The 18,747-nt window shown below is 39.1% G+C and overlaps 1 protein-coding gene across 1 annotated transcript in view; it reads left to right on the top strand.

Annotated features, from left to right (window-relative positions):
* Positions 1-18,747, top strand: part of Ar (androgen receptor) — a 166,764-nt gene that overhangs the window by 83,651 nt on the left and 64,366 nt on the right. The window contains exon 2 of the mRNA XM_015501590.2: positions 3,781-3,932. Within this exon, the coding sequence (XP_015357076.2) occupies positions 3,781-3,932 (152 nt within the window). The remainder of the gene's footprint in view (positions 1-3,780; positions 3,933-18,747) is intronic.

Genomic DNA, 18,747 nt, shown 5'->3' with positions numbered 1-18,747 from the left:
GGACTTAGAATGGTGCCTGGTATACAGTAGGGAATTAATAGTATTTTTAAATAAATACATAAATCCACTCATATTCTCTTTCTTTGGATCATCTCCTCCAGCCTCCCCTCACAGCTAATCATTATTTTATATTCCAGGTTTATTATTCCCTTGTTTATTGATGCTTTTTTTCACATATATATTTCTAAATAACACATCATTTGCTTTGGCTGCTTTTAGAAGTTTAGATGATAGAATTATATGTGTGCTATTGTGAGTTAGGTCTGTTATAAAACATTAGTATGTGGGATTCACCTATATAAAACTTTATCCAGTTCCTTATCATTGCTGAATTGTATTTTATTAAATGAGTGTCCCATAATGTATTTATCTTTTCTCCCATCAGCATACATTTACCATTTCAGCTTTTATAAACAAAACTGCTATGAGCATTCTTGCATGTGCTTCCTGGTACACATGTGCATGAGTTTTTCTAGGATATAAACTTGGGAGAAGGACTGCAGCTGGAATTTTCATTTCCAACTCCCAAAGGTTAGCCCAGGAGTCAAAACTGCAGTGTGCCCTTTGTCCGCACTAAGCCAGGGTTAGTGGGAGTGCTGTTCAAAATATTTTGAAAGAGAGAGAGAGTTGAAAACTTGTCTGGTGAGGCCAGGAGTTATCTCAGGCCTCTAGGCAAAGGGAGATATAGTTAGTAAAAGCCCAGATTCTAAAATCCTTTTCATTAATTCTCTTCTTCTGTTTTTACAGGCTTTTTTGTGCAATGCATGCTTTATTAAACTCATATCTAATAAAATGTTGATTAATTAACTTAGTCTTTCATTGACTATAAATTTGATTAAATTATTGTATATAATAACAATATTTACAATTTCACTATAGATGCAAATTTGTATTATTATAATTTTTAATGATAATAACAACTAACTAACATAAGGTCTACCCTCATAATAATATTTAAGTGCACAATACTATATTGTTAACTAGGCACAACTTGATCAAGAGACCTCTAGAACTAACTAACCTTACATTACTAACCATCCATTGAACAATTCCCCATTTCTGTTTCTTAAAGGCCCTTACAAGAGGACTTCTTATTTACTTTCTGCAGGTTTCCATTTTGTTGCCATTTTGATATTTATTCTGTGACCACATAATAATATTGTTAACATCTTCATCTCAGTTACACCTACATACTTTTTTTGGTGTGGAAGTGTACCAGGGATTGAACTCAGGGGGCACTCAATCACAAAGCCACATTCCCAGCCGTATTTTGTATTTTATTTAGAGACAAGATCTCACTGAGTTGCTTAGCACCTTGATGTTGCTAAGGCTGGCTTTGAACCCATGATCATCCTGCCTCAGCTTCCTGACCTATTGGGATTATAGGTATGCACCACTACACCCAGCTACCCTTACATACTTTTATGCTATTGAAAAAAATAATCCTGCCTTTGAGGTGCTTTCACATCTGCAGAAAACTGAACTGTATATCATGTACTATATCTTACTGTTCTTTGCTCCTTGTTTTTCTTCTCTGCTAGAGAAAATATCTTGATCACCAGTATCCCTAGAACCTAATCTTGTACCTCATCCATAGGGGTAGTGCCACATGTTGAATTGAACCAATCTACCTAAATCTCAAACTTAAATCTCCATAACGTGGTTTTCCAGTGATTAAGAATCTACGTTTTGGAGTCATACTTACCTAGGATGGAATTCTGGCATTGCAGTTTATAGACTTGTGATCTTGGGCAAATTTACTTAATTGTTCTGAGCACCGGTTTCCTCTTCTGCAATATAGGGATGATACAGAGCTACCTGGAAGTGTTATTGGGAAAATTAAATGAGATGATTATGAAATGGTCTGTCATGTAGAGTGCTTAAATACAGATTCGTCTGATTTTAATTGAACTGTTTGTGTTACTTATAGAAGTCAAAAAAGGTGAAGAGAGGAGGTAGAATCTTGTGTAAAACTTTGGCTTCTCCTTGTTTCAGGACTGAGGATGGGAACACATATTTTACCCATGGAAATGGTACTTTAGCCCAAAGAAAGACATTCTTTGCATTTGTCTGAATTGTAGGTCAGAAGTAAGTTCCATTCTTGTGAAATGCATGGCCTTGCTGGTCTTGATTTAGTGGTTAGACTCTTGATGGCATTTTACTTAGGGAAGGACAGGGAAGGCTTGCAAGGAGAGTAGATTGGCTACCTGTTTATAGAACATTTCAAGTGCTTTTTCTTGTACCTAGGATTTGAACAAAGGCTGACATGTATCTTGGAGATTCAGTAATTGTAAAGTGTAGCCTAAGTGAAAACTTTCTTGGCTCTTGCCCTGCCTAGATGGGGGGTTGAGTGGAAGATAAATATTGATGCATTTTTGGATTCCGATGCATGTGTTAAGCATGATAAAAAACAAGCCATTAATAGGAAGTAAAAACAAGTAGTGGGAAGATGATAGGGTGAAGAAAACTGTTGGATTTGGATTCAAACCATTCTGAGCTGTCCTCTCCATGTCTTAACTTTTTTCATCTGTACAATGAATATACTAATGAGACAGTATGCTTGTCTTGACAAGTTGTGGAGTGTTGAAATGACCCAACACACCAAACAGGCTCCCATTAAGTCTTATTTTCCTCACTAAGGAAGAAGTACTCGTAAAATATAGGAGTTATATTCCTGTGGTTGAGAGTTGGGCAGTTGTCATCTATCTGAAGCAGATTAACCGCAGGTGGTCACTGAGTTTTACTTTTGCTTAAGCATAGGACATAGGAAAGACCTAAATTGACCTTTGGTAACTAATAACCATGTTCTATTTGTTCAAACTAGAATTAATTACAATGGGAGATTAAGAATTACCATTCCATGAGGGTTTTGGATTGATTTTCTTGCCCTTCTCTTTCACTTCCACCTAGAAGTATTCAGGCACAAATATTCTTATGGTTAGGCAGTCAACTAGGTGACTTCTAAAGTTCCATCATTATTCAAGGAACCTGTGAATTTTGTAATGGCCAAATGTTTTGATAAAAGCCAAAACAATGTCCAGCATCACTGTGTATCATTTCTCAACAAAAGCTTCAGGCCTACCTAGAGATTCTGCTACTTAATTTTATAGAATGGGGCAGGGGAATATGATCTGGAGAGACTTTTAAGGGAAGTGAAGGAATGGAAGAAAAGACCATTGAAGACTAGCTTGATAATACTGTGATCCTTCACCTGTGTATTCATCCCAAGAACCATTGTCTGATTATCCATTGTCTGACTTATATTGCCACTCATAGTAGCAACTCAGTAGAATGGGTGATATTATCCCCATTTTATGCATGAGATTCCAGGGTTAGAGAGCTAAAGGAGAACACATCAAACTGTTTTGATATTTGGTGTAGTTTGGCTATAGATCTTGTTTCAGATGAGATAAAGCTATAGGATACTGTTAAATTACTCCGAAAATGTTGCCTGACCACCCACTTAAATTAGATAACTTAACCTCAGGTTTCCTGCCTACATTCTTGACTCATATAGACATTTCCTATGAGATTGGTTGATCCCAGAGAACTTCCTAAATCCCATACCAGGATCCAAATGGTCTATCTACACCTGAGGAAACCCTACAAATACCATCCTTAGAAGAAATCCCAGGAAAATTCAGCTTCACAGTAACTCATTTGACCAATGAATAATAGTAGTTTATGCATACAGTTTATTCCTTAAGACTTTAGGATTCTGCCCTCCTAAGTCTGCTACCCACTAACATGTTTTGCTTTGTGATTTGTGTGTGTTTCTAGTATGGAGAATGCCAGGGACCACGTTTTGCCCATCGACTATTACTTTCCACCCCAGAAGACATGCCTGATCTGTGGGGATGAAGCTTCTGGCTGTCACTATGGGGCTCTCACATGTGGCAGCTGCAAGGTCTTCTTCAAAAGAGCTGCTGAAGGTAAAGCCTTATGCACACTCACTTCTATTTCCCTTTCTCCTTTTCCTCTCAGAGTGACACATTCCAGGGCCCAGGATTCATGTTGGTGATAGGGTCATTGGCAGGGCTTTCTTATAAAACTCAGAAGCCCAAAGAAGTAGATTTTCATACTTGCTAGTCTCCAGGCTTTGGCTCCCTTGGTTGTACAGGCAATACAGGCAATGAAGGTGGTCCCAGCTGGTGCTTGGTGTTCGGTGGGTCCTAGGAATAAAAGAAAAATTAATGATTTGAAAAATGTAATTTCCTTCCTGCTTGTTTTCCACTCTGCTGCCTAGTGAGGGAAAAAATTGTCCTTATTAGAGAGGTTAGAAGTGGAGAAACCCCAACTGAGTCCCCAGCCTGTTCTCAGTGGTGAATATAAGACTGTTCCTCTGCAAAAGACTTCCTGGCCTCAGCCCCAGAAAGGAAGTGTTCTCGCTGTTCAGCAGACCATCAGTCTCTGCACCTGCTCCCTCCTGCTGCTGCCTCCTTGGGATCTCTCTTTGCATTAATAGCTCCTGAGTAGGTAAGAACCTGGAGTGAAGAAAGGCTTTTATTGTCCTCACTAGAGGAATGACCTCAGGGCCTCCTCATTGGTCCAGAATCTCAAGCTAAGTAGTATTTTATATCTATCTAAGTAGGCTGAAATCCTGGTTGCTTAATCCTATTTCACTTGAAACAACTCATGTCTGCTCAGCACCCAGAGGTGCTCCTCCTATATCCTATAGGATGAATTGCCATTTTCAGACCTGTTAAAAATTCTGGTGACTCTGTCCTAACCACCTGGGGCTTAAGCCCCTATTTGTAAACTTCACTCCCCTCCTTGTACTAAGGGCTTCCTTCTCAAAGGGACACTGTACACCAGCCTCACACAAAGATTCTCTGCTATGTGGCCAGATCTGATTGTTAAACACCAGTGTGCTCGCCTGCCCCACTTTCCAAAAAGCAGCTACTTCCTGCCAAGGCCTTTTTCTCTTCCTGGTCTGGAAGAGTCAGAGTTCTAAGTCACAACCAAGACAGAGAGCCTTTCCTCATGTAAGGGCTATAAATCCTGAGGACAGTCTTAAGAGAGGTATGTAGGTCACACCTTTCACCAGGAATGTGCTGATATCCATCAGAGGGCAGCAGAAGTACTGGAGAGTTCTTGGGTTCAAGAGGAAAAGTAGAAGTCTGGCATGGTGGCACATACAATATGGCAGGGGTGTATATTGCTGTAATCGCAGCAACTTGGGAGACTAAGGCAAAAAGATTCCAAGTTCAAGGACATCCTCAGTAACTTAGCGAAATCCTCAGCAACTGAGACCCTGTCTCAAAAAATAAAAAGCCCTGAGGACATGGCTCAGTGATAAAGTGCCCTTGGCTTCAATCCCTGATACTGCCAAAGAGAGAGAGAGAGACAGACAGACAGACACACACACACACAGAGAGAGAGAGAGAGAGAGAGAGAGAGAGAGAGAGAGAGAACAAAGTTAAAAAATAGGTACCCTTTAACTTGCCTCCTTGTTGATAACCAATCATAAATGATGATGGCAGTTTCATCATTTTCTTCCAGTGCCCAAAGACGTAAGGAGGCAATTAACATTTTGTTTTACTAAAAACATGCTTTATATTCCAACTATACCCCTGCAACTGTTTATGCTGCGCTAATACAAAGTTCAGGGCCCATTCTACATACAGGCAATTTCAAAAGACCTGAGAGAACTGCCTTCCCTTCTTAACAGTACTTATGAAAGATGACTGTCAGCAAAGGAAGTAAGGAGAAGGTTCAGGGACTTTAGATTACCCCAGCTTTACCAGTAATACCCTGACACTTCCCCATACCCTGTTATCTCAAAGGCACTGTATCTGGGGCAGTGAATGGCCCAGAGAAGCTGTCTAGTATTTCAGCAAGTCCAGCACCACAGTAGTTAGTAGTCATATCAGATTTTGATATGATAGAAAATGAGTTCAAGTAAACATGCAAATAAACAAATTCAGTAATAAAATAGATTAGATTATACTAATGTGGGTTTTACAAATCTGGGTCACTAACTTGTTGTTTTCAAAACATGGGGAAAGTGATCAACCATATTGTGAAGGGTAGATTTTGCTATCACATTCTATTTCCCACATGGGAGATTTATGAAGAACTTAGGGCTGAAAGAAGGAGATGGGCAGAAGGGCATTTGGTGGGGCTGTGTACATGGGAGATGCTCTGCTATGATGCAGATCCTGGGCTATTTAAAACAGTGAAGAGAAGTGATGAGGTAGTGGATGGAAGGAATAACCCAACTTTCAGAGTACTTAGAAATCCTATAAGGTCTCAAAATGCTGCAGACCCTAGAATCATTTAAGTTAGGGAAAGTCGGTAATATTGTCTTTAAGAAATTGACCATCTGTGAGCTCACGGGATCAAAATCACTTGAAAAGCCATAGACAGACAGCAAGCCTTTTGAGCCTATTGGTTACTTTGAAAAATGGACCCCAGATTCCAGTTTTGAGGCCTTTGAGGGACAGGAGAAGGGGGTTTAAAAATAACACACACAGATGTGGTGACACATCTGTAATTCCTACAACTTGGGAATCTGAGACAGGAGGATTGCAAGTTTAAGGCCAGCCTGGGCAATTGAATGAGCCCTTGTCTCAAAAAGGGCAGGGGATGTTAGCTCAGAGGTAGTATGCCCCTGAGTTTCAATCAGCAATACCCAATCCCCCACATTCCCCTCACCACACACACACACACACACACACACACACACACACACACACAGAAAAAAAAAACTCAAAAAATAAATAAATAATTGGTGTTTGGGTGTTTTCTTTCTCCTCCCAGCAGCTATAAAGTTAGAAGGCTTGAGTTTATTGCTGTCATTATCCTTATTTGAAGGCAGGGGGCTGTCTTATTACCTAAGGAGAACATTTATTGATTTGTTTTCTTTCCATTTTTACAATGCATCTTTATTGCCCAAATAGCCTTTCTGAAGGTGGTTCTGCATTTGCCTTGCTTATACTTGGAATTCTACCTGTTTTGAGAGAGTAAGAACACAAATCTTTCTCTTTCTTATTTGTTTGTTGCTCTCAGCTAACTTATACTGAGTATTCTGAGTGTTGATTATCACTTTATTCATAGTTTTCAGAAATCTCTGGACTGGGCACAGGTACAAGAGTTAAAAGCCTGGTGTGTCAGACAGAAATGCATTTCTAGATTTGGTGGTTCATAAAGCATGAAGCTTTAATGCTGTCACTGGTGAAGAGCTCTGCACAAAATCTAAGGTAATCTGGGCAGGTTTCCCCCACCATCAGGGAAGTAGAGGGGGAAGAGTCCCACATTTTCTCATTGTTAGTAATACCAGGGAACATGAATGAGGCAGGGAATAATTTGCATATTTTTGAAAGAAGAAATAATGGTATTAGGCCATAAGGGTAAAATCACTAAAATCTTTAGTAAGTTTCCCTTGAATGTGGAGGGGTATGGGAGTTGTTTGGGGGATGGGCTGTGGGTTAGTAAAAAGCATGAGTAAAACAGCAGGTTTGTGGTGTGAGTAGGGGAATTAGAAATGAAAGGGAAGGCATGTAGGATACTATGTAAAAACCTAGGAAGTCAAACGAAGGTAATACCCGTATAGAACAACTTACAGAGATTTGGTTGTGTAGCGTTGAATAATAAATTCCCTCCTTTCAACCTCAGTTTTCCTTTTGTAGTATAAGGGGAGGGGGTTGGACTAGATGTTTTTATAATGTCCTTTGTGCTTAGACTTTTTGTGAAAGTTGTACAAATATCATCACCTTTATTACAGCTATCACGTATTTATACCTGTGTACACTTTTGGTTTTTGCCTTCCCAGTAGGTGGTAATCCCCAGATCCTAATTAATAAAGATGGTGCCAGAGCCAGCTAGAGAGCAAGCGCACTATGCTCAGTAGGGTTAAAACCCAGGACTCTGAGATTCTCCCTTGTGACCATGGCTGGGTAACTTCCTTTCTTTTCCATTTTCTCATCTGGAAAATCAGGATATGAATCCCCATCTCCCCCTCATCATGTTTCAAAGAGGGTTAATTAATTCATCATGTGCATTATGTGCTCAAGAATTTACTATTTTTTTCAGACATTTTCTAGTAAAACATTAGAGATTGTACATCCATTTGTTTTGTACACATGGAGCGCTGTTTGGTACACATCATAAAATTGAAACTGTAGTTTACATTCTGAGCTCAAAGAATTACACCATCCTCACTGATGTTTACAATAGGTCCCAATTTAGTTTCCTTGGCAGATTTTATATAAGTATGGCTTTGATTCTCTCTCATGCCCCAGGTTTTTGTGAGGGAAGAAATGTAAGTGAACCCATATTGAACTCTTTCTGTCCTTTAAATCCACTCTTTCCCACCTCAACTCATATGGAATTGAATGTTACCTCTTTTTTGGAGTGTTGCAGAGAGTTTTTGGTGAATGTTAGTTTCCTCTTCACTCCCTGACTTTTTCAGTAACATTTCCCAGGGGCAAATTAACTCTGCCAGGAGGGTCTGCTTATAGCTTCAATAGACTTTATCAGGTATCTTTGGCCAAGAAGTTGACTGGTCCTGACTTTTTGACTCTTAGAAATCTTTTCACAAAGCTCCTCTCATCTTTCTGTTTCTCATTTTCTTAAAAAGTCATTGCCAGACTTTAGATCAGAGGTTGATAAACTTTCTGTAGAGGGCCAGGTAGTAAATATTTTAGGCTTTGCAGGTCACATGGTCTCCCTCCTCTCAATTAGTCAGCTCTGATTTTGTAATGTGAACTCAGCAATAGACAATACACAAACTAATAACTGGGCTCCAATAAAACTTTATGAGCACTGAAATTAGAATTTCATTTAATTTTCACGTTATGAAATAATATATATTTTTTACTTTCATCAACCATTAAAACTGTAAAACTTAATCACAGTTCTTACAACTCACAAAACAGGTGGTAGACTGGATTTGGCTTTTGGGCTACAGTGTGTTGACCAACACTGAACATAGTTGTAAATCTGCATAATAATTTTTCTCTTTCCAGTCTCCTAATATTTTAGTAACTTTATAGGTTATCTAATTTTGAAAATGCTTCCCAGAATGCCTAGTTCAATGAAGCTTCTTGGTCTTGAGCTTTCTTTGGGGTGGAAGGGGGCTACCAAGGTTGAACTCAAGGGCACAATTACTGAGCCACATCCCAGACCTATTTTGTATTTTATTAAGAGACAGGGTCTCACTGAGTTGCTTAGCACCTTGCTTTTGCTGAAGCTGGCTTTGAACTTGCAATCCTCCTACCTCAGCCACCCAAGCTGCTGTAATTATAGATGTGCACCACTGTGCCCAGTGGTCCTGAGTTTTTTTAATAAACAGGAGAAAATGAATCTGGGAATGCTAGAATATAGATACTTTTTGATGAGCTAGTACATCACTTCCCCTTGAAATATCCAGGGAGAAACTGAAAACATTTCACACATTTTCTAAACTTTTGTGTGATACTTTTTATGTTATATGAAAAATATATGAATGAGTTTTGCTGGATGCCACTTATACTCCACATGGTAAGGAAGAATGGCTTTGGGGACTATCTGCTACCAAATGATACGAAAAAAAATATATCTGTTTCATAGAAAGTAGAGCCCATGTGGCCATCTGAATTGTGGCTCTGTCACATATTACCCTATGGTTCTCTGTATTCACACATTTTCTGGCTTAACTCTGGCCTTCCCTATAATAATACTAGATCCCAGACTTGCAGAATAAATAATTCAGCACTGTAACTCACTGCAGTTGGTACCCAGTCAAATCTCTGTCGGTGCCCAAATTCGGAGTCATGCCAAGAAATTGCCATTGATGCTCTATAGTATCCTATGCCTGCTTATTTATAGCATCTGCATTTTATTAAATGGTGATTAACCAGAAGTTGCCATAGCACTTGTATCATTATATAAATCTCTTTAATGTTTACATGACCTTTGTCATTTGCAAGATCTCTTAAGTCTGTTACCTCCTTCCATCATGTCTTACTGGTTTCCCAGTCCCTTATCATTTTTTTTGGGGGGGGCGGCCTGTACATATAGTAAAACCTGAAGCTTCTTCAATTCTTCACAATAATCACTTGGTGACTGTCAAACTCTGGGTAGTTCATTTGTGCAGTTGGCTTTTATTGCAAGGGTAAGTGGTAGATGTACTTTCTCTTCAGAGGTAAGGATTATGTATTACTTCTTTGGGCTTTAGTCCCACACCAGGAAACATACTGTCCCTCAAGGTACTTGAGCTCTACAAGAAATCATCATTATAAAAATAATCCCTTAAATATAATAGCCATGCATGCATATTTTTGGAACTTGTTGTTCAGGTGTCCATGCTCTGTACCCTGCCCACTTCACAGTTACATAACTGTTGTTAGCTTCTAAGGAGGCAGATGAACTTGGTAAGTAAACCTGTTGAAGAAAGAACTGGGACTGGGAAGTGGATAACTTGTTATAAAGAGAACAAGAATTAGAGTTCTCAGTCCCTTTGCTTCCATTCTGTGTAGTGACTCCTGAGACACCCTAGTAGAATCACTATACCTCCTGGCTATGCTAAGTGCCTATGTGAACAGTGCACATCACATGAATAGGCCTGGTAGTAAATCTACTCATGCATTCAGTCAGTAAACATTTCACAAGTGTTTACTACATACAAGGTATTGAGTTCACATACTCAACTGTAGATCCTCTTTGAAGAGATTATAGTCTGGTGATTTTAACCCTGGCTATCTGAAAAGAGCTTCAATAGCTGAAAGGCCAACACATTTACTATTCATTTGAACTTTCCTTTCACCTGGGACAGAAGGACAAGTCATTTTCTTTGTCTTCCTTAGGTACAAACTTAGAATTTCTAGTTGATCAACATGTAGGCACTAAGTAGTATAGCTGCAATTTGAACTTAGATCTTCTGAAGCCAAAGGCAGCATTTGCTCTGTTTTAATACAGCCTCCCCTCAAATATATAAATATACTAACACAAAGTAGAAAGGAAATATTATGCTTATGCAAATAAGCAAGACAACAATGAAAAAGACCAAGAGAGTCAAGATATGAAGGAAGAAAATTCAGACATACCTATCACGGTGAGAAACTAAGGATACACTAAAGAGCACTGACATCAAAGGGAGTTTATCCTCTTAAGTAGGTGATAAAAACTTTAAACAGCTGGTAGTTTACCAGCTAATCTCTTCATTACCTCAGGCCAGGGACATGTGAGCCATCCCCCTTCTAACAACTCATAGTTGTCAGATGGATGACACTCTCATCACACAACCAAAGAAGAAGAAGTACAATTTAATACCTGTGCTCATAAGAAGTTTTGCTTCATATTACCATGCTAATGGAAGAAAGTTCAGAGACAGGATGTAAGGATATAAATGGTACATACATGGCTCCTTGGCCTTTCCTCTGAGCCTTCTCAGTGGAGCATGCTGCAGTATGTCTTACATGGGGCCAGGAACAAGAGAAATCCATTTTCTCCTCTTTTATGTCTGAAAACAAAGAATGCTGTCTTTTAGGACAGGGCTTAGAAATCACAGATTGTTATTTTTCTCTATCAGGGATTTAACATTCTGTTCTTCCTTCCTCTCTCGGGATTTTTATTGTGAGGATGGACCTTGACTTCATTGTGGTATCTGAATCTGTACCCTAGAGACTGTGGACAGTTCCTTAAGTTAGACAAGCACATTCCTACAGTTCAAAAACAAGCTCATTTACTTTCAGGACAGTTGATTCAATCACAAGATTTTTTAAATGGAGATTCTTAAAAGATATGTTGTCCTCAGAATCACAGAATCTTTCAATGCTAACCTGTTAAATCTTGAAGGCAAGGAAATTGAAAATCTAAAAATCCAACCAAGCCATTTCATGGATGAGGAAACAAAAGCCCAGAGAGAGGAAGTGATATTCCCAGGTTTGTTTAATATATAAACAGCAGAAATTGAATCTGGTGTCACTAATATTTTTTTGTCTGAGGTCTCACAGCCAACCATCAGAGCCATGGAGCTTATTTTTTGAAACTAATAATTACGTGAGGCAGCAGAGTAAGCATTTAGCATACCCCCTGACTCCTGCAAGGTGCTCAGTTCCTATTAATCCTCTCTGCTTCCACCATGATGTGAGATCATCCTCTGTAACTGTATGTCTTCCCAATTAGCAAAAGAACAAGTGATAATAGCAGTGTATAGTGCAAGGTCTCTGTAAGGCATTGCTTGGTATGAGGATTCTTACAAAATCTATTGTATGTATATGCATGTATGAAGATTTTTAGGGGAAGATTTCATAGTTCTCTTATGATTCTGAGATGTTGCGTATCCTAGATATGACTACAGAACTCTGACCTAAATTTATATAAAGACATTCTAGACTTACAATGGAGTTTCATGAATACAGTGATATTCAACATGGCTACTGGTGACTGGTTCCTTTCCCACATAGGATACATTTATTCAATAATCAGTGCTTATTGTGTACACTGAACCTATGCCAGGCATTGGTATAAGAGATAGAAGGTAGCAACAAAATTAATTTATTGAGCACTTAGTATACATTGGTTGCTGAATGGACATTTACTCAGTCCACACAACAATGCTACAATGTAGGTATTATTGTTATTACCCCACAATTTACAAGTGAAGGGATTGAGACACAGAAGAATTAAGTGACTTGCCTAAATTCATTCAACTACTGATTATGAAGCAAATGTGACAAATGTTTATCAATATAACAGAGTGGGATCAGTGATGCACTACAAGTAGGTACAAATTTTCCTGAGCAGACTGAATGAGAGAGTACAATATATCTACTTGGAAAGGTATCATAATTGAATTAAGGATTGCTCTATATCTTTAAGGATGTATAAGACTTATACAGGTACAAAAAGGTATGAAGAGAACTTTGGGAAGAGGACAAGGACTGAGAAAAGGACAGGCTAGCATGAAAGCAAGAATCTTATTTGGGGTACACTGTGTATAGTCTGGAGGTAACTCTGGTGAATTCTTCAATTGGCCTTTTGTACCTGGCTCCATCTCCTTGCTGAGATGTCCATAACTGCCCTAATTTAGTCTCTATTCCTTTTGAAAGCAGGATTCTCTCCAGGTAGTAGAATATGATGTAGTGCAAGAGCACCAGATGGGGCTCTGGCTCTGCCACCAAATCACATGTGGCCTTAGGCATGACTTGTTTCTCCTTTGCAAGGGAAAATTGACATCTGACAAATAAAATGGTTTGACTAAATGATCTCAAATATTTTAACAAAGTCATAACAATCTAAATATTTAATGATATTTTAAAATATTAAGTCAGTGAATTTTTATAAATACCCCAGATGTTTTCAGTGGTTTACTTGGTATGCAAGATTCCTGGGAAACAGGCAGAGCTGAGATCAATCCTTAGCTCCATGACTAAATAGATACGTGACCTTGAGAAAATCACTTAACTCCTCTGTGCCTCTGTAAAGATAATAGCCCACAGAGCTATTGTAAGAACTAAATAATATGCAACACAGTACTGAGATACAATAATTTTTTTCTCCTTCTCTTGGAGTGAATTCTTGGTCATTGACACACATACAATTAGGGGGTTCCCTGGGTAGGCAGTAAGCAAAGTTAGGTGATGGTATCTATGGCAGTCTCCTGAGTAAAGGAGGCCATGGATTAGGGTAAGATTCCTAGCCAAGTACTTGTTCTCAGTGCTATTTAATTAGTGACCAGAAAGGCCAAAACACTTGTACAGGAATATAGAAAAAGTCAGTCTCTTCCTCTTTCTTCTTTGCCTCTCAGGACATAGTGAGTAACATTCCCCAGACAGACAGCAAATGTTCATTGTCTCCCCTGAATTCCAGGATTCAGACTTGAAGGTGTCAGAGCTCTCTGTGTACCTTTGACTCCAACAAGATAGGTCTGGCCCAGCAAATTGAAGTCTCAAGGTACAGGCCAGAAGAAAACTTAACAAAGGTCATAAATTATCCTCCATGATCTTCAGCCATTGGTTTCCCTTGTCCAGCCAGAGGTGTGTCTTAAAGTATGCTGAGGCCAGATTCAATAGAAACCTGAGCCAGCACCTGTGTAAATAAGTTTTAAGGCTTCTTTTCCTGAAGCCGGATGAGTACTTTTTTTAAACCAAGCCAGATTATCTTTTATCTAGAGTTCTATCTCCTACATTCCTAGTACATTGGACCTCTTGGAGGAATGTGGCTTGGTTGTAGTGACACTGTTTTGTTTGTCTTTGGGGGTCATTTCTCTCAAAAACAGGGTGATACCTTGGTATGGCCTATGACTTTGCTGTGTTTAAAACAGAACTCTAGTGATAGACTGGAATCAATTCTGTTTCCCATAGATCCTCCATCTCCACCCATTCTCCAATTTTTATGCTTTTAAAAATCAATAGCTAACCAAAACCAGCTGGAACATACTGCTTATCTCTGGTTCCTACCTGAATTGCCTTCAGATGTTTTCCAAAACTCCATAAGAGGATAGGGAGTCAGCACCCTCCCAAGGGCCCTGAGGGCCCATCAATGAGCTGGTATCCAGTGCTTGAGGTCACTTAGCTCTTCACGACTTCAGAATACAAGCAGGGTGGGTCCTTTGTGTTACTGAGGACTAAGAGCCTCTGACTTACTGCTCTCCCACATGGCCTCTTCTGCCACATCACTGTGTGTTGCCTCTTTGACTCCCCAGATGCTCCTCTGTAGCTCATATGAAAAGAGTTTCCTTTGTCTCTTTTATAACTTGACAAGAAGTAGCTAGCAAGCATAGGTATAGATTATGGTTTCTGAGGAGCAGAGACAGAAGTAGGTAACATAAGATAGGAGTGTGGACTGTGGAATGATTTCTCACTTGCTTAAAGAGCCCAACAGAGCTGTTTAAGGGCTTGTTTGCTCTCTTACCAGGAGTCCCATGGTGTAGGGGTGAAAAGCTTGATCTTGATTTCTATATTGATGTTCCTTGACTAATGATGATGTTATACCCAGATTAAACCATCATAAATTGAAAATGCATTTACTACAGCTAATTTACAGAACACCACAGCTTAACAACACAGTACTGTAGAGTATCTGTTGTTTACTCTTATGATCATGTGGCTGACTGAGAACTGTGGCTCCCTGCCTCTGCCCAGCCTTGTGAGAGATCACCCCTTTGAGTCTTAAATCTATGACCACTAAAATAGCCATATAGACCATCATTTCTAGAGAAATTATATGAATAACTCGAGGTAAGACAACTTGAAATTCCTAGCATAGTGCCAGAACTTTGAAAATGAAATGAACCAATACTGTTGACAGTGCCTTCTGGAGCACGAATAAGAAATCAATGATTCTCTTTCCCATGGAATTAAACAGTGATGCCACAGTAGCAATGATAATGTGAATTAAATAATTTACCTGTTGCTTTTTTTCCTGGATAATTTGATAGTAATTATTTTAACACATGGATGATTTTGCAACCTTGCAGATGAATTTATTCCCAGTACCAAAATCTAAGGAAGGTGGACTAGAGCAATGGCAAGGAGGACAGCAGAAAGCTTCGTGGGCCTGGCGCCCTAGCTAGAGTAAACATTAGACTGTAAGCATTTGTATTCTCATAGTCCAATAGCACAGAAGAAGGAGTGGAAGCAAGCGGCTTTCGCTTATACATCCTTAAACAAGCATGTATTGTATCAAGTCTTGTGTGAGCTCAGAGATGACTGTGAGCCAGCCATGTCCTCAGAGAGCTTCCAGTCAGGGAGGCATGCCTTCCAAGATCAGCTGCAGATTTAGCACTGAACAAAGTACCTAAGTGCAGCAGAGACAGTGTTAATGAGACATGGAAAGGAAAAGCTGACAGGCATAGACCCCCTTCCCCAGGTCCAGAGATAACCTTGACTAAGGCTGGCATAGTTTGAAGGGCCTGTCCCCATCAGTAGGTCTTGAAGCCTTAGCAACAATAAGCAACAGTGATGATAATAATTAGAGCACCCAATGTTTTTGAACATTTGTTATGGCTTATGTACTATACTAAGTTCTTAATTAATTCTTATAACCCTATATGATGTAGTATATACTCTTACTAACATTTTCACAAATAGAAAAGTGAGGCATACAGGACTAACAGAACTGGAAGGAACCCAACTCACCTCATTTTAACAAGCTTCATGCATCTGTTATACGTCAAGCCTCATGCTGAGTGCTGGGGAGGAAGAGGTGAGCAAAGCATGATCTTAGTACAATGACAGTGGAGACGACAGACAGAGCACAGTAAAGCAGGTATATTCCAGGCCTTCTGCTTGATGCTAAGAACTCAGTGATGAATGAGATGCAGTACTTTCAAAGATCTCAAACTTTAGTGCAGTATATAGATGTGATAAGTCATATGAGAAGTAAATTCAAAATGGGAGAGAGATTATGCAGCAACTGATGGGCTTAAACCAAAGCCCAAAAGAAACAATGTCATTGAGAATTATAGAGCAACTAATTGATTTACATCAAAGCCCCCCGCCCCCCAAAAACAGACAGTTTTCCATATTTTAATTCAATTAATAGCTTTTTTAAAAATTTATTCTATCCCTATTCCTCCAAGGTTTACCAGAACATTACAGAGGACTATACTACAAGATAGTTAAAGTATTTTTTTACCCCAATGTTTATCCATACTTTCCCCTTGTTTTCCTTTATTGAGTCTGTCTCTTCTGCCTCAAGTGTCTTTTTCCACATCTCCATATCCTTAAGTCCTATCTTTCTCCTAGGCCCTACTCAAATTCCTCCTCCTCCTCCATTTTGATACCCTATCAAAAGGCACCCCACCCTCTCCTCTACTCTCACAGTACCTCAAGGGTGTCTCTCTTGTGGCTCTTACCACTTCCTGCTTTATCTTTCAGTAATGCACTTACTAATCATTTCCTTCTGCTGGTCTGAGCTCCTTAGTGGATGGTTCATTTTGCTGAAACTATGAGGTTATTTGAAATGCATTGAAAATGTATTCTGTAGTGCATTGTGCCTGGTGTGTTTCATTTTCAATCTTAAATTATACCACCTGTCTGGAGGTTTACATTTTTCTGTTAACGACTTTTTTGAAAGTTCCCCCATCATAACACAACTGATTAAAACTATATTAATTTCCTTTAGGTCTGGCCCTTTTGCGAGCATAATTTAGAGCCAAAGTTCAGGCCTCTTGTTGGAGACTTAGATTATTGACATGTTTTTAGGTTATAGTAATGTTATTTTTTTCTTTTTAAATTTTTCTGAGGATCCCATTTTTTTTTAATTTTTTTTTAAATTATTGATGGACCTTTATTTTATTCATTTATTTATGTGTGGTGCTGAGAATCAAACCCAGTGCCTCACACATGCTAGGCAAGTGCTCTACCTCTGAGCCATAACCCCAGCCCTGAGGATCCCATTTCTACCAGTGGAAATACCAGGTCATGTGTCAAACAACAAAAATAAATATATAAATAAAAATAAAAGCAAGGGTAGGAAGTAGGGGTTCTTATGTTATGACTCATGGATTTATGAAAGGCCCTTCTATTTGAAAGTATCTTTGTACCCATGATCTGTCATGATTTCTGAAACTTCCATGATATGTGAAATTGTTTTGGAATGCTTTGACTCCTGGGACACATTCAGCCATCTGTAGGAAATGATAATGGGAATTAGATTGTTAGTATGTCTCTTAGTAGGACTCTGGAAGAATGGGAGATCTGTCTCTTGTTTTGAAAGGGAGAGTCCCCTATTTTGTTTAGGACAGTGTCTGAGCAGAAGACACTTATCTAGAATAGTAAAGTATAGATAAAGCATCAAATTTGTAAGCTCCGAGGACCCACGAATCAAATGAGAGCATTGAGCACTTGGTAAAATGAAAGAACAGGAGAAAGGACAAGCAGGTTTTACCCGTTTTAAATTGTAGTCATTTGACTACTAAGGCCAACAAAAGCAGTGACATTACGTTAAACCAGAAAGAAATGTACGCATTCTGTGTAACAATAGCTGGCTTGAGGTAAACTTGTAGGGATCCAGGCCTGAGGGGACATTCTCATCCAAGTCAGCTTCTTTGGACATCAAAATACCATGGTTATTAGAAAACCAGCAGGGACAGGAGAATTGAGGCAGCAAGACAGACTAGGCACACACAAGTTAGTTCACACCAGTCATCAGACAGGATTGTGACTACCTATATGGAATAGAGACTGCCTATCCCTGCTGTGTAACAGGCAGATCTGGGGAATGGCAGGGAAAATCTAGGGAACTAGAGGGAGGCAGATGACTATATTCAACAATTGGTTGTCATAACTGTCATAATTTGATGAATGTGGCTTCCAGACCCTCAGGTTTTATTCATTCAGTAGACACTGAAAGATCTGTTACAAAACTCTAAATTCCATATGGGAAAAAATAAGAAGTTAGAATATGCTAGAAGGAAAGGTGACATGGAGTCAGGAAATCCACCTATTAAATTTTGGTCTTAAGCCTCAGTTTCTTCATTTGTAAATGGAAATAATGTAGTAACTGAAAAAATGAAAAGTGGTAACACTCATGAAATTACTCCGTAAATTGCAGTGTCATTTGTGTGTTTCTAGGGGTTCACCTTGCCATTGTCCTAGATAACAGTGTCTATTTTTGAATAAATGATTACTTGTCTCTGACCACCCTGGAACCCTTGGCAAAGAGTTACCTTTGGATAAACAGGTTTAATTGCAAATCACTTCACTGCTTTCTTTGTACACAGCTTATTAATATATAAGGCACATCTCCTTCAAACTGCACTCAACACCAGAATGATCATCTCTTTGAAGTACCTCTCAAGGCTCTTCAAAGTAAACT

The sequence above is a fragment of the Marmota marmota genome, unplaced genomic scaffold (genome assembly GCF_001458135.2).
Source record: "Marmota marmota marmota unplaced genomic scaffold, marMar, whole genome shotgun sequence".
Classification (NCBI taxonomy): domain Eukaryota; kingdom Metazoa; phylum Chordata; class Mammalia; order Rodentia; family Sciuridae; genus Marmota; species Marmota marmota.
Note: the sequence above shows the minus strand (reverse complement) of the source record. Positions and strands in the feature narration are given on the sequence as shown.